This window comes from Bos javanicus, chromosome X (genome assembly GCF_032452875.1).
Source record: "Bos javanicus breed banteng chromosome X, ARS-OSU_banteng_1.0, whole genome shotgun sequence".
In the NCBI taxonomy this organism is placed as follows: domain Eukaryota; kingdom Metazoa; phylum Chordata; class Mammalia; order Artiodactyla; family Bovidae; genus Bos; species Bos javanicus.
The window spans coordinates 62,012,108-62,027,437 of NC_083897.1; the positions used below are offsets into that span (position 1 = coordinate 62,012,108).

General features: G+C 37.3%; 1 protein-coding gene across 9 annotated transcripts in view; it reads left to right on the forward strand.

Moving 5' to 3' along the window:
* LOC133243052 (putative bifunctional UDP-N-acetylglucosamine transferase and deubiquitinase ALG13) overlaps nucleotides 1-15,330 on the forward strand; it is a 73,717-nt gene that overhangs the window by 40,230 nt on the left and 18,157 nt on the right. For 2 of the 9 annotated variants that reach the window (XM_061409493.1, XM_061409490.1), the window contains exons 13-20: nucleotides 704-950; nucleotides 1,539-1,649; nucleotides 1,839-1,986; nucleotides 2,340-2,460; nucleotides 5,280-5,312; nucleotides 5,397-5,452; nucleotides 10,526-10,597; nucleotides 12,009-12,174. In XM_061409493.1, coding sequence (XP_061265477.1) covers nucleotides 704-950; nucleotides 1,539-1,649; nucleotides 1,839-1,986; nucleotides 2,340-2,460; nucleotides 5,280-5,312; nucleotides 5,397-5,452; nucleotides 10,526-10,597; nucleotides 12,009-12,174 — 954 coding nt within the window. Of the gene's footprint in view, nucleotides 1-703; nucleotides 951-1,538; nucleotides 1,650-1,838; nucleotides 1,987-2,339; nucleotides 2,461-5,279; nucleotides 5,313-5,396; nucleotides 5,453-7,509; nucleotides 7,629-9,233; nucleotides 10,272-10,525; nucleotides 10,598-12,008; nucleotides 12,175-15,330 lie in introns of those variants that run through there. The other 7 variants (XR_009734954.1, XR_009734953.1, XR_009734955.1 and 4 more) reach the window with 7 other exon arrangements.

Genomic DNA, 15,330 nt, shown 5'->3' on the forward strand with positions numbered 1-15,330 from the left:
TCTAAATTGCACTTATTTTTAAAGCTGTAACTCAAGTCTTATCCTGGTTTAGAGTTCCTCCTTTGACACTACTGAAGTTTTGGGATGGATAATACTTTGTTGCAGGGAGCTGTCCTATGCATTGTAGGATGCTTGGCAGCATCCCTGGCCTCAACTCACTATATGCCAGCAGCATTCTTCTCCAAGTTATGACAACCAAAAATGTCTCCAGACATTGCCAAATGTGCCACAAGGAGGAAAGGGGCAAAACCGTCCCTAGGTGAGAACTACTGTGTAGGTGACTTTGTTTAGCTTAAGCTGGGGTGGACTTTAAGCTCTAAAACCTGAAAAAATTTCTCAAAGAACTAGGAAAGCATCTCATGGAAGCAACCAGAGATATTAATAGGCATAATTTCTTGGATAATAGTAACATAGGAAATGGAATGACTGTTTCGATGACAAAAGTTGCCTGTACTAAAGATAGTGCTGAGATGTCCATCGATACAGAAGTTACTTGTTCGTTTTGCCCTTCCAAAAGGAACACCTAGTACATCCTTTTTTTTTTTTTTTTCTAGTACATCCTTTGAAAATACAGAAATTTCTTCCCCTGTATTCATATGGATTTCCTAGAAAAACATCTGAGTGTTCTAGACATTTGTGGGATACCTTGGACCTTTTGCTTTGGTTATGAAGCTTATTGCTTACTGCTTTGTTTTCTTGAAAGCTATGTCAGAGATGGACATGAAGCAACGGAAGAAGATGTTCAAGAAAGTTAGAGGGAAAGAGGTTTATATGACTATGGCTTACAGCAGGGCAGAACCCCTTCTCCCACCCAGGCTTCAGCACAGTATGCATTATGGGCATGGCCCTCCAATGCACTACTCACAGACAGCTGGCAATGTTATGTCTAATGAACATTTTCATCCTCAACATTCATCTCAGAGACAAGGTCGGGGATATGGGATGCCCAGGTAGGTCTTAACTAACTTTGAAGATAATGTACGTCTCTGTTTAGACATTGGAAATAATTCCTGGGCAGAATTACGGTAGAACTTAGAAATATCTTAATAGTTTAGATTTCTCTTATAATCTCTACCTGAAGGGACATAGAGAATGGAAATGATGTATACTTAAATTCTTGGCAAACTTATGGAAGACTCGTATTCTCACAGTCTAGGAGAATATGAAGCAGTTGCTAGAAGATAGAATGCCATCAGGCTGAGAGTGCCATGTATATGGCACTGAATCTATCAATAATGAATAGGCCGATCTGTAATGGAAAAGAATAGGAAAAAAGAATGTATGTGTGTGTGTATGTATATATATATATATATATATATATATAACTGAATCACTTTACAGCAGGAATTAATACAACATTGTAAATCAGCTATACTTCAATTAAAAACAATGGATAGGCCTAATGCCAGTAGTGAGGAAAGCAAAGCTCTTTCTATTTGATTGTTTTTAGACAGATATGTTAATTCTATTTAACTACAAAGACTGACTGCTCAAGCACTAGTAAATAAGAGTTCTGTTTTTTCCCCCGTTATTCTTAGGGATTCTTCTCGCTTTATAAACAGGCACAACATGGCAGGCCCTAAAGTCGGTTTTTACCCTGGTCCGGGTAAAAGGTGCTGCCAGAGCTATGACAACTTCTATAGATCTCGGTAAGTGAACTTTAAATGTGGAAGGTTAGAGAAAATGAGTGAGTCTGACTTTATTGCTATGCAATAAATATATGGACTAATATTTTTAAAGTGTCAACATAGAGGCGTTTGAACTAGTATTTAGAAATTTAGAAACAAGTTAGTATCATATTTTATCTTTTTATCCCCTTCTCATTCTGCAAACTTAAGTTCCTTTAGACGTAGTCACCGCCAGATGCATTGTATGAATAAGGAGTGCCAGTTTAGCTTTGCTCCAGAAATGCCCAGGGGCTTGGAAGAAACCATTACTTTTTATGAAGTTGAAGAAGGGGATGAAACTGCTTATCCAGCTTTACCTGTAAGTAGTTCAAAGTTTTACTCACAAAGCTATTTATTTTTTTCTCTTTTATTTTTTTTAAGTAAAGGTAATGTGGATAAATTTTAGCTACTTTGCAAATTACCAAATAAAGCCCTTCCTGGAAAACATGAGTTTTCATCTTAGAGCTTTTAAAAATTAGGGGAATTTTTTAAGCTGTCCTTACAGAAGAGGCGTACAGGTGGACTTGCCTATATAAGTATGGGCTAAATTTTTCTGTTTTCTTGATCATTACTTCCTCACATATTTTTGATTCTCAAGTACATTTAAAATATTTGTAGCTTTTTCTCTGACTATATAGGGACATTGTGTTTGTGTGTATCTCTTTGGTACAGAATCATGGAGGGCCCTCTACAATGGTTCCTGCTTCTTCGAGATACTGTGTTGCAAGGCGAGGACATAGCTCAGGCAAACAGCCTTTGAATTCAGAGGAGGGTGATGGCCAGAGTGACAGTGGTGAGTCAGTTACAGTTCAGTATTTTTTTAAAAAGATGATTCTTGTAGTATGAGCACAACAGGGCTAAAGTTTTGGTTTGGAAAGGGTCCCCCTCCGTTCTGGCAGCTCATTTTGAAAGTTATCAGTTCTTGTTATCAGAGCTTGCTAGATTTTGAAGATGTCTTGATATTTTTCAGAAAGACAGACTTCTATTTCTGTAAAGCCACTACATTGTTAAAATGTTCAGTTCTCTGATAGGTCTTCAGTGAGTTTTGATTTGGTGAGATTTCAGTATTGGAAATATCTATTCTTTGTTAGTAAGCAACTGTTCATGTTGTCCATACCATTTGTATAATTACTTTAGATTTTCCTGTGATTGTTATTTTACAAGACTGCTATGAAATAATTTCTTTTCCTGAAGAAATATATTTGATCTATAAACATTACTATTCATTGAGTTCTAATGGCCATATACTGTACTAAGCAATTATATTTAAAATTTAATATAATACTTTGTCCCTCTGAGGAATGTGTATCTTTGTTTTATATATGAGGAAACTGAGATTCAGAGGGAAAATGACATAGCCAAAATCAGATACTTGGTAAATGGCAGAGATTTAATTACTTATAACAGCTTTACTTAGATGTAACTTACACATTTGTACACTTTACCTAACATGTACAATTCAGTGTTTAAAGTGTAAATGGTGGCTTTTAGTATAGTCATGAAGTTGCATGCTGCTACTGCTAAGTCGCTTCAGTCGTGTCCGACTCTGTGCAACCCCAGAGATGGCAGCCTACCAGGCTCCCAAGAACACTGGAGTGGGTTGCCATTTCCTTCTCCAATGCATGAAAGTGAAAAGTGAAAGTGAAGTCGCTCAGTCGTGTCCGACTCCTAGCGACCCCATGGACTGCAGCCCACCAGGCTCCTCCATCCATGGGATTTTCCAGGCAAGAGTACTGGAGTGGGGTGCCATTGCCTTCTCTGACATGAAGTTGCATACATCATCACAATCAATTTTAGAAAAAGAAACCCTGTACCCATTAGTGGCCTTCCCTAGTGGCTCAACTGTTAAAGAATCCACCTACAGTGCAGGAGACCTGGGTTCGATCCCTGGGTTGGAAAGATCCCTTGGAGAAAGGAAAGGCTACCCACTCCAGTATTTTGGCCTGGAGAATTCCATGGACTGTATAGTCCATGGGGTCCAAAGTGTCGGACATGACTGAATGACTTTCACTTCACTAGTGGCTCAAACAGTAGAGGATCTGCCTGTGATGCAGGAGACCTGGGTTCAGTTCTTGGGTTGGGAAGATCCCCTGGAGAAGGGACTGGAAACCCACTCCAGTATTCTTGCCTGGAGAATTCCATGGACAGAGGAGCCTGAGAGGCCACAGCCTAGGGAGTCATAAAGAGTCAGACACGACTGAGCGACTAACACTTTTACCTATTAGTGGTCAGTCCCCATTATCCCCCCAGCATCTCCTTCCCTGCCACCAGTCATAGGTAGCCATCAGTCTGCTTTCTGTCTTAATGTATTTGCCTGTTCTGGATATTTCATATAAAAGGATTCATGCAATATGTGGTCCTTTGTGACTGGCAGAGATCAGTTTTGAACTTGGTTTTATCTGACTCACACTGTTAATAGTTGTTAGGAGTGCCTTGCATTGTGAAATGTGCTTTTTTTATTAACTTTTTCTGTAAAATGATATATGCCTACTGAAACACTTCTGGAGGAATTGGGTGGATTAAGGAGGTATGAGGTGTTCTGAATGATTTGACTTACTGGTCAGCGTCTTTTCTTGTTATATTCTTCTTGCTGCTATTTATGATGAAGAAAATAGATATTTTAAAGAATTTAATGACAACATATCTAGCCCAAGAATGATCTTTGAAGAATTTGTACATGCATATGTATGCCTGTGCTTATGTATGCGTATTCCTGGCTCTTTTACTCAGGATGACCCTTTGTCTATTTCTTTTAGCGTGGTGGGTACCTTCAGATGTACTGTTCACCTATAGTGGCATATTTAGAGTAACCAAGTATTTTTTTTCACCTTAAATCCTGTTTTCTGGAGGAGCTGCCTGCATATGTATTTGATAAGTGACATGTTTAAGAATCAAATCCACTTTTGACCTTTATGGTTTTATTTGGTGGAAAGCAGTCCAACTGAAGGTTGATTTTCTCTGAATTTCAATGATATAGCAGTCTTACAGAAAAGTACTTCAGTCCTCTAAGCAATCTTCTGACAACAAACTGATTTTCAAGGTATTATATACCTGTATCAGGCTGAAAAACAGATGAAGTATGACATATTCCTTTAACGTTCACCTAAGCAACCTATTGGTTATTTTAGTCACATTACTTTATAATCACCATTTCCTATATGTCGAGCATCATACTATGTTCTTTTCACCCCACTATGAGCTAGGTACTATTATCCCTGTTTTACAATGAAGAAATGAAGACACAGAAATTAAATAACCTGCCTAAAGTGATACAGTTATTCAAGATTCAAATCTAGACAGTCCTAACTCCAGAGCCAGTGAAGTTAATCACCATAATCTACTGCCAGAATTGGACAGAGCTGGGTTTTTCACGTCTGCCTGAACTCTTAAGAACCAAGGGAACTTTCAAAGGAGAAATTTGTGCTGTTTATAGCCAGTCTGACTAATATCTGTTGACTAGTATGAAAGCTTTAAATCACTTGTTTCAAGAATGTGTACATTTTAGTTTTGAACATGTACCCATAAAACTTGAGAAAAAGCAAGTGCTGGCCATCGGATACTGCTGAGCAAAAAGCTCTACATAAATGCACTTTTTCTGTCTTTTTTTCCTAGGGGGATATCATGAAGATTATATTTATCCTTCAGGTCAGTGAGATCTGATATTCATTATTTATAAAATTTCAAACTATAAAATAATGCTCATTATTGTACTTTGGTTATATCTTCTAGAACCAGACTATGACACTTCAGGTGTTTATAGCACAGCTGAGTCTACTGCAAACTTGGTAGGTATTTAATTATAATCTCAAACACATATAGCTCCTGTGTACTAGAGCACTGTTCTAGGAGCTATGCACTTAAATGTGTTTAACTCAGAATAGTCCTATGAGGTATTAGGGTATCATTCTGATTTTGTAGATGAAGAAATTGAGACCCAGAAATTAGCTCATCTAAGATCACATTTTTCTAGAAATTATCCTAGATGTTCCTAATATGTGTTGATACAAGAGGAAATTTGAACATTGGCAGTGATTTTTTTTAGAGGATTTTGTCATGGGTCATTAATCTCAGGTACTTAATTTAGCAAAAGTTTATTTCTGCTACTTGCGTAGTGGAGGGCTCAGGAGGGCTCTGCTTAGGGGCTTAGGCTGATGGAAGCTCCATTCATGATTGGTAAGACAGGAAACAAAAGGTAGTGAATGGTGCACTGGCTCTTACAGCTTCCATGTGGAGGTGACACGTATTACTTTTCCATTTCTTTAAATTGGACTGAGCATATTTCCCTTGAGACTCTTAACTTCTCTGTGCCTGGAAGTCAAAAACTTGGAAATATTTTAATAGCACTAAGGATTACAACATTTAACGAAACTCCCTCACACAGACCAATTACTTCCTTCCACCTCAAAGGAGGCAACCTTAAAATCTCCTTCAGTGTGATTAAACTCAGAGCCCAAGGTTTCTGAAAAATGTGTAGTACTCTTTGTATTGGGTCCACATGTGGTTCCTCTTGATCTGGAGGCCTAAAACCAAAGATACAAAGTTATTTACCCCCTACATACCCAATTTACAATGGTATAGCAGGGACTAAAAACTTGCAATTGAAATTCCCATCGGATCCAGGGAGAATGGGAGAAACAGTTACTGGCCTGTAGCATTTCTGACATCATGCTGGACAGACATTTTGAGGGCCCCCATCCTGGGCATTGGGACTGTTGCCTGGAAAAGCTCCCTGGTTAATTCTTTACTGGGGCTCTTGATTATGCCACAGCCCTTCCTTGGCCATGTTTGAAGTAGGCATTGGAGAATAATCCTTGTTGACAGCTGAGCAGCTTCCTCACACTGCTTCTTACTCATAGGAAATTGAGAGCCCAAGGCTGGTTTTTAATCTCAATTGGATAGTTTTAGTTCTGCTCATGGTTTCTTTGGCTGTGTGATTGATTTATTGTACAGCTTCTCTGATTCCTTCCTGTTAGTTTCATGTGCCAGTAGCCATACTGACATTAGATTTGCTATAATTCTTTGAATTCTTATTCCTTTCATGACTCAGTGGGTAAAGAATACACCTACAATGCAGGAGACACAGGTTCTACGCTGGGTTGGGAAGATTCCCCTAGAGGAGGAAATGGCAACCCACTCCAGTATTCTTGCCTGGAAAATCCCATGGACAGAGGAACCTGATGGACTACAGTACATGGGTCACAAAGAGTCAGACACAGCTGAGTGACGAAGACACACATTCCTTCACATTCTTATCCCTGTTTCTCTACTTGAGTGCAAATATCTTGAGCTTATCAATCACTGATAGAAGAGTCATAACCTTTGAATACTTTTCCCATGAGCCATTTTGTCCAAGTGCAAGGACTAACTGGATGTTATATCCTTAATTGTACTCCTGGTTTGAGATACCTTAGTGCAGTCATATTTTAGATTTGAGTCTTGCTTCAAGGCCAGCTTTTAACTTCTCTTTGTTGTTCAAAATATTTATCAATTTTATCTTGTACAGTTTTGATTTGAAGCAGTTACCTCTTCAAACCCTAAAAGTCCCAGTATTCAAGGATTCTATTCCCTTTCATTCCTGCCTACAAACTACTTTTCCTTACACATTTTAAAATACCTTGCTAAAATCTGCCAGCAGTAATCAAAACACAAAATTAATGTTCTGTTTCCTAAACCTCCTCCCTTAAGAGCTACAAGTTCATAATCTTCTCTAAGTCAAGTTTCTGTTACAGCAGCACCCTAATTTTAGTTACCAGTTACTGTTTTGGTCAAGCTAAGTTATGCTGTGGCAGCACTCCCCCCAAATCTCAGCAGCTTAACACAGTTGTTCTTGCTAATTTTATAGGTCCAGTGCATGTTGGTAGCAGGCTTTTGTTCATCAGAGTCACTCAAGAACCCAAGCTGATGGACCATGTACTTTCATAGTCATCTTGCAGAGCTGAAGATAAGGAAATTAAACACTGGGTATCAATATTTCTGCTCATATGTCATTGTCCAAACCACAAGGCCATACCTAACTAGATGAGGCCAGGAAGAGCAACATACCCATGTACCTAGGAGGAGAATTGGAATATCTGTGAAGAAGTTGAATGACTACCTTCTGTTCTCTGTGATTAATTTAAACTTTGATAGCTTCATGTACTTAATTTTTGTTTTTACTGTTTAGGCAGTACATCTTAGGAAGGTAAAGAAAACTGTAATATATAATTCTCTTCCCATTATTTCTCCTTCCCTTCCTTTGTCCCTGCTAGAGAAATAGTTTTTCCCTTCCCTCTGTCATTACTATTCTCAGTATCACATGCTTTTTATACCATTTCTTGAAATAGCCACCCAAGTTGAAAAGGCAAGTGAAAAATCTCACCTTCAGGAATGACAGTAGACATTTTCTTTTTGTCTCTTTAATTTCATTTGTTACATCTTCCTTTTTGTTCTGAACTTACTTTATCATACATCCCAGTAGATTTCAATCTCTTCATGATGTGTTCTCTCCCAAGCCCCAGTCACCAAGTTTCTAAGTAATTTTTCCACAGCATTCTGAGAGGAGAGGACCTCTGCAGGACTTAAAGATTTCCAGGCACAGACTCTTCTTCTAACCACAGCATTTATTTTTCTTACTTTCACGCCTAAGTCTCACCTAAATCCTTCTCTAGAATTGTTTGGAATTCACACTGGGCCTTCTGAGCCAGGGCTGAGTTCACTTTTTGGCAGGTATTTGGTTTGCACTTGGGGCTTCCTGAGACCAGAGTTTGATCCCTGGGTCGGGAAGATCCCCTGGAGAAAGGAATGGCAGCCCATTCAGTATTCTTGCCTGGAGAATTCTGAGGATTAGGGGAGCCTGGCCGGCTACAGTCTATGGGGTGGCAAAGAATTGGACATAACTGAGTTACTAACACTTTCACTTTGTGCTGTACTTGAAACCAAACTTTTGAAATGTTCACTCTTTAGGTTGACATTAAGTTGTGCTTGTCTTTGTCACTTTGTGGTTCCTCTTGGTTTCTCTAATTACTTCCCCTGATTTCTTCTGTGTTCTTACTATGAGTACCAGTTTCTGCTGCTAGTTTATTTTCCTGTCATGACAATCTGTCATGCATAATCCTGAGTGCTTAAAATCATTTTTGCTTTCACAAAGACAAGGTCTTGAACCAAAGGAGAATGATGTTTGGGTTATACTACATCCTGCTTGTAGGATGCATCTGACCAGTTATCCACCCTTGTTCCTAGCTGTATCTTTAGATGGACATCTTTCTTTTAGCAACACTGTTCCTGGTGCTAGTGATTTTGAGGTTTTTATGGCAAGAGAAGACACTGAGAAAGTGTTTAAATTACAGTCCTCCATTACATTTTAGTATCTGCATTGCGACTAGACTTGGATATGATCAAGATTTCTACAGTAGGAAATATTAGGTTAGTGCAAAAGTAATTGCGGTTTTTGTGTTGTTGAAATTTGCCTTTGTACTGGAATACATTCTTAAATAAATGTGGTTGTGTTATACATTATTTTAATGTGCATTTCTCAGGGTTTTTTTTTTTGCTAATGACTTGTTATGTACAGTTTATTTTTCATTTTAGACTGTGGAAATGATGTTAGACAAAAAGTAAATTTGAGTGATTTTCTTATTCGAGTTCAAAATGGATTGTAAAGCAGCAGAGACAACTTGCAACAACAATGAATTTGACCCAGGAACTGCTAAGGAGCATACAGTGCAGTGGTGGTTCAACAAGTTTTGCAAAGTAGTTGGGAGCCTTCAAGATGAGGAGTATAGTGGCCGGCCATCGGAAGTTGACAAGAACCAATTGAGAGCAATCATTGAAGCTGATCCTCTTAAAACAATCCAAGAAGCTGCTGAAGAACTCCATGTCAACCATTCTGTGGTCATTTGGCATTTGAAGCAAATTGGAAAGGTGAAAAAGCTTGATAAGTGGGTGCTTTGTGAGCTGATCTGAAATTAAAAAAAAAAATCATTGGAAGTGTCATCTTCTCTTACTCTGTCCAACAACAGCAAACCATTTCTTGATTGGATTGTGATATGTAATGAAAAGTGGATTTTATACAACTGGCGATGACCAGCTCAGTGGTTGGAACAATAAGAAACTCCAAAGCACTCCCCAAAGCCAAACTTGCACCAAGAAAAGGTCATGGTCACTGGTGGTCTGCTGCCAGTCTGACACACTATAATTTTATGAATCCCTGCAAAACCATTACATCTGAGAAGTATGCTCAGAAAATCAATGAGATACACTGCAAACTGCAGTGCCTGCAGCTGGCATCAGTCAACAGAAAAGGCTGCATTCTCCATGACAGCGCCCAACCACATGTTGCACAACCAGCACTTAAAAAGTTGAATGAATTGGGCTATGAAGCTTTACCTCATCTCCCATACTCACCTGACCTCTTGCTGACTGACTACCACTTCTTCAAGCGTATTGACATTTTGCAGGGAAAACACTTCCACAACCAGTAGGATGCAGAAAGTGTTTTCCAGAGTTTGTCAAATCCCAAAGCACAGGTTTTTACACTAAAAGAATAAGCAAGCTTATTTCTCATTGGCAAAAATGTGTTGATTGTAATGGTTCCTATTTTTATTAATAAAGATGTGTTTGAGCGTACTTACAATGATTTAAAATTCACAGCCTGAAACCGCAGTTACATCTGCACCAACCTAATAGAACAGTCACCTTAGTCAGGCACTAGAGTGATGCCTTTTGGAGTGTTATCATAGTAGTCACTTCCAAATCTAAATACTTTTAGGACAGATCAGTTTCACTTAATTTTAGGAGATATTAAAACAAAGCAGATCTTTTATTGGTGTATTGTTTAATTTCTTGATTTCCCCATATTTGTATTTGTGTATTCATTAAAGTCTCTTCAGGCTAGAAGACCATGTTCTATGCCTCCTCAGGACACAGTTACCTCGTACAACTACCCCCAGAAGGTAATCTTTTTTTTTTTTTTTTTTTCAGTTTTTTTTTTATTTTTTTTTTTTATTATTACAATTTTATTTTATTTTTAAACTTTACATAATTGTATTAGTTTTGCCAAATATCAAAATGAATCCGCCACAGGTATACATGTGTTCCCCATCCCGAACCCTCCTCCTAATCTTTTTTTACTTTGCAGTTAGTTGAAGTGGCCTGAGCAGGGGAAAATGAATTTTTTCTTTTTGTTCTCTTTTCCCTTCATCATACTTCAAAGAAGCTGCTTATATTCATATTTTAAGTATTCTTGTACTTCCTGGTACCTGGCACAGTATTTAGTAAATTTATTAACAAATTTATTGATCATCTACTGTTCCAGACACTTTTCTACGTGCTGACACTAAGCTATTCATAGTCTATCTACTCTGAACCTCTTATATAATGAATAAGTTAATGTCAGTTACCTGTCAAGTCCGTGTCATTTCCTGAAAATTAAAATGTAAAGCTTTCCTATAGAATGGGGAGCTGGCATCAAAAAGGTAGCTGAAACCATAGGAGTTAGTATGATCATCCTGGGAAAAGGAAGAGATTGAGAAGAACTTCTAGAACAGAGCCTGTGTATCACCATTTAAAAAAATGGGTAGAGAAGGAATAGCCAAGGACGGAGGAAAGCAGGAGAATGTATTATGGAAGTCCAGGAAGAAAATATTTCAATGAATAGTTGTGTCAGTTGCTGCCAAGCGGTCAAGCAACATAAGGACTAAAAAGAGTCTACTATCACTTGTTGTCATGGAAATCACTGTGACTTTGAATATAATTTCTGAGAACCAGAGAGGGTAGCAAACACATTGCAATGGGTAATAAGAAAATGGAGACTGCAAGTAAGGATGGTATTCATGAAGAAGAAGCTATTATCATTTATTGAACATCTCTCTGTGCACAGCCCTGTATTGGGTGCTGTGGCCTAATCAGAAAAGCAAATTGCAGTCTTATGAAGTTTTTTTTAAAAAAGGAAAGAACACTTTTTTTTAAGTGTTTTTGTATGGGGAAATATATATGCATGTTAAAAATGCAGTGTAAATTTCTGGATAATATTCAAGAAACCCAGAGGTTACTTGTTTGTTAAGAGAGGAGCTAAGCAGATAGAAGACAAGGGTTGGAGGGAAATTTTTCATTGTATATACACATTTATACTTGGTTTTTGAATAATAATAATGTATTACCTTTCCAGAAAAATATTAAAAATGTAAAGCTCTCAAAGTAATCTGGGATCTTCTAAAAGAAATAACCTTCCTATATTAGGTTTACATGAAGATTGACTTCTTGGTGTTATCAGAATACTATTTCCTGAAATTTAGGATCAGATAAGAGACTAATATTATTTGAGAAACCAAACTTAGAGTTCTAAAATTTCTTCCACACTTACAGGTGATGGTAAATTCTGCAGCAGTTGCAGCTTCCTGTGCCAATAATGTTCCAGCTCCAGTCTTACCTAACTGTGCAGCCGCTAATCAAGCTAGTAGTACCACTTCAGTTTCCTCACAGAATGCTATACAGCCTCTATTTGTATCTCCACCTACACAAGGCAGGCCAGGTAGGTTATTAGTGGTTGCTTACTTTGGAAACCTCTTTTTCTATTCATGGACATGCACATACAGCAATTCTAGTGATTGGATAAAATTACTTGAATCTCCAGTATTAAGTTTGTTTAACCTACTAATAATGTATGTTCTATAGTTGAATCCATGAGATTTGAGAGGGTTTGAATTTTTTTTCTTGTAAATTTGACTTTGATATGATTTCATAGCTATCATTTTGCTACCCCATTGAAAATTTAGAGGACTTGTACTAGTTTTTCAAATTTTGAGTTAAGTTTTATTATGCTAAAATTAAGCTAGAGGTGTTTCACACTCTTACAGAATGAAAAGTTTGGCTCTAGAACTTAAGAGATCTAGGTTAGAATCTTGGTTTTACAACTTACCAGATATGTAACTTTAGAGAAGTTATTGAATCTTTCTTACCTATAAACTTGGAGGTACTCATAGTACCAGTTTATGAAGTTGTCAAAATTTCATTGAGTTAATATAGTTTAAAATTCTCAAAATTCTGGGAAAGTGCTGGCAACCACAGCATAGCTTTTCAGTCTGTGTCACCAAATAAAAATGGAAATAGCAAAATCAGAACCCATTGGACAATGCTTAACAACAAAACTAGGTGACAAGGTCTGCCCATGAGCCTTAAAATTTAAGCAGGTAGGGGACAAACCACCAAGCACGAGACCTGCATGCTGTCAGGGTCTATATGGGAGCAAGAAGACGGAAGCACTGGGGATGTTGTCTGATGAACCTGAGAACAGAAGAACCCTGAAAGAGCTAATAAGAATTCACTGAAAAGTGGGGCAGCCAATTTGGAAGGAGCAGCTAAGACTGGGAAGGGATTTGACCTCTCCAATACTCGGTGAGTGCTTTGGGTACACAGTAAAGGGACTGAAGGGCTTTGGAACAGTTTGGCCGCTAAGAACTCTCAAAACTGACCTTGGCAGGACTACCTTTTGGGATAGTATTCCTCACTGGGGAGAAACTCCTGGGAGTAGAATCAGAACTGATGAGGATAGGGAAAAGAGCAGGTCCAGACTGAAGTTGTGAAGAACAGAGCCAAGGAATACTAGAAAGTAGTCATATTTTAAGCGCTATATAAAAAGCAGTTGAGAGCCATATGAAGTTAGAAGAGCTTTCTTGTATTCCATCTCCTTCCAGAGTCTGTGAAAAATAATTTCACATAAAAATTAATGAAAGGAAAGCCCTACGTAAACATATACAGAGGTGTTTTAAGGGAAAATGATGATATCCCTGTAGACAGTAAAAAGCATGTCATAAATGTGTACACTAAACAGAACTTTTTCAAAATGAGATAAAGACATTAATAAAATAATACAAAATATTAAAACATAATAAATCAGGATTAGAAAAATTCAGAGGAGGTGAAAGAACTCAGAAAAGTATTAGAAATGGAAGAAAGTCATTTTGGTAGTGAAGACTAAACTACAAAAAACATGACCGAGTATATACAATAGATAATGCTTTAAGAGAAAGATGTAAAAGGGGGTAAATCTAAAATGAAAAAACAATGAAGAAAGTGACATATTGAAGTTAGGCAAAGGATATCCAGCACTGATAGAAGTTCTGAAGAAGAAAACCAACGTAAGGGAAAAGAGTACTAAAATTTACAATTCAGAAAATTTTCCTGACTTAAAAAAACTTCAGAAACACATACTGAAACAGCACTCAGCATAACTGAGAATACTGAGGCAGAACAACCAACACCAGCATATTCTAGTAAAACAACTGGACTTAAAGAAAGTGCTTTGTTTATCTAGATAAAAGAGCCTATGGAGTATAAAGGAAATAAAATGATAATCATCCAACTTTGACAGCAGTGCTTCAGCTAGAAGAAAATGGAGTGACATTTAATGAAAGGATACGTGAACCAAAGATTTTATATCCAACCAAACATTTTCAGGCTTAAAGGGTAATATATAAGAATTCAGATAATATTGTTCTCATGAGTACTTCTTGAAAAATCTACTAAAGATACGCTTTCAAGCAAGGTAATCACTAGCCACATAGGACACTTTAATAATTACTATTAAGTAAAATAAATCTTCTGTTGCTCAGTCACACTAACCACATACCAAGTGCTCGAAGCCACATGTGGCTAGTGCACTGTATTGGACAGTGCAGATACAGAATATTTCTGTCAAGGAAAGTTGTATTGGATGGACAAAGTATTGAAGAATGAATTTTGACTTTTAGACCACCAAAACAGAGACGTCAACATAAGACTTGATTGTGAATATTAAATATGTATTTACACAAAATAAAGGCTGAGAGGTTGATGATACACTATGTAAAAGCCTTATGTTTGAACAATGTAGATATAGCTATTTTTAAAAACAGCAGAATTGAGAGACAATATGCCAAGCTTTTTTTAATGCTTTCAATAAACACATCAGGTTTTGTATAGCAATCTATACTTATTATTCAGAGACTATAATGTCAGCTACAATACATGAATATGGGATATTCCAATTTTATCCCCTGTGTCCTTGCACACCAGGTCTCAGTATGGAAGAAAGTTAATACAGATATATACTAAAAAGGCTAAGGAAAAACTTTTATGGTATTATATCACATTTGAATTGGAAATATCAATATGAACTTGAAGTATTTTAGCTTTAAATTTATTTCCTAGCTCTGTCTACTGAAAAGGCCTAGAAACCACGAGTATCTTTAGCATTCAGTTTGTGACACTGAAATACCATTTCTCACTTCAAAGCAAATAGCTATGTGGAGAAATTTCTGGTTCCAGGTTTGGGCAGGAAATGTTCAAGATGAGCCTGGATCATCTTGTCATGCTAGATGGCAAGGAGGCTACCAAAGAGTACTGGGATCATGTCAAAAGAACTCGAGCCATCTTAGAGAGGTTCTCACTGGCCAGAGATGCAACAGTTTGAGCTTGAATAATGATCATTGTAATAGGTTGGGACATATCAAATATATTTAAAAGTTCCTGATGATATTTTAGAAATTGATTCCCTTGTGATTAACAGATACAAATAACTATACATAAAATAGATGGAAAAAACCAAGGATTTACTGTATAGCACAGGGAACTATTCAATATCTTGTAATAACATATAATAGAAAATAATCTGAAATATGTATATATAACTGAAAAAATTGGTTCTCAA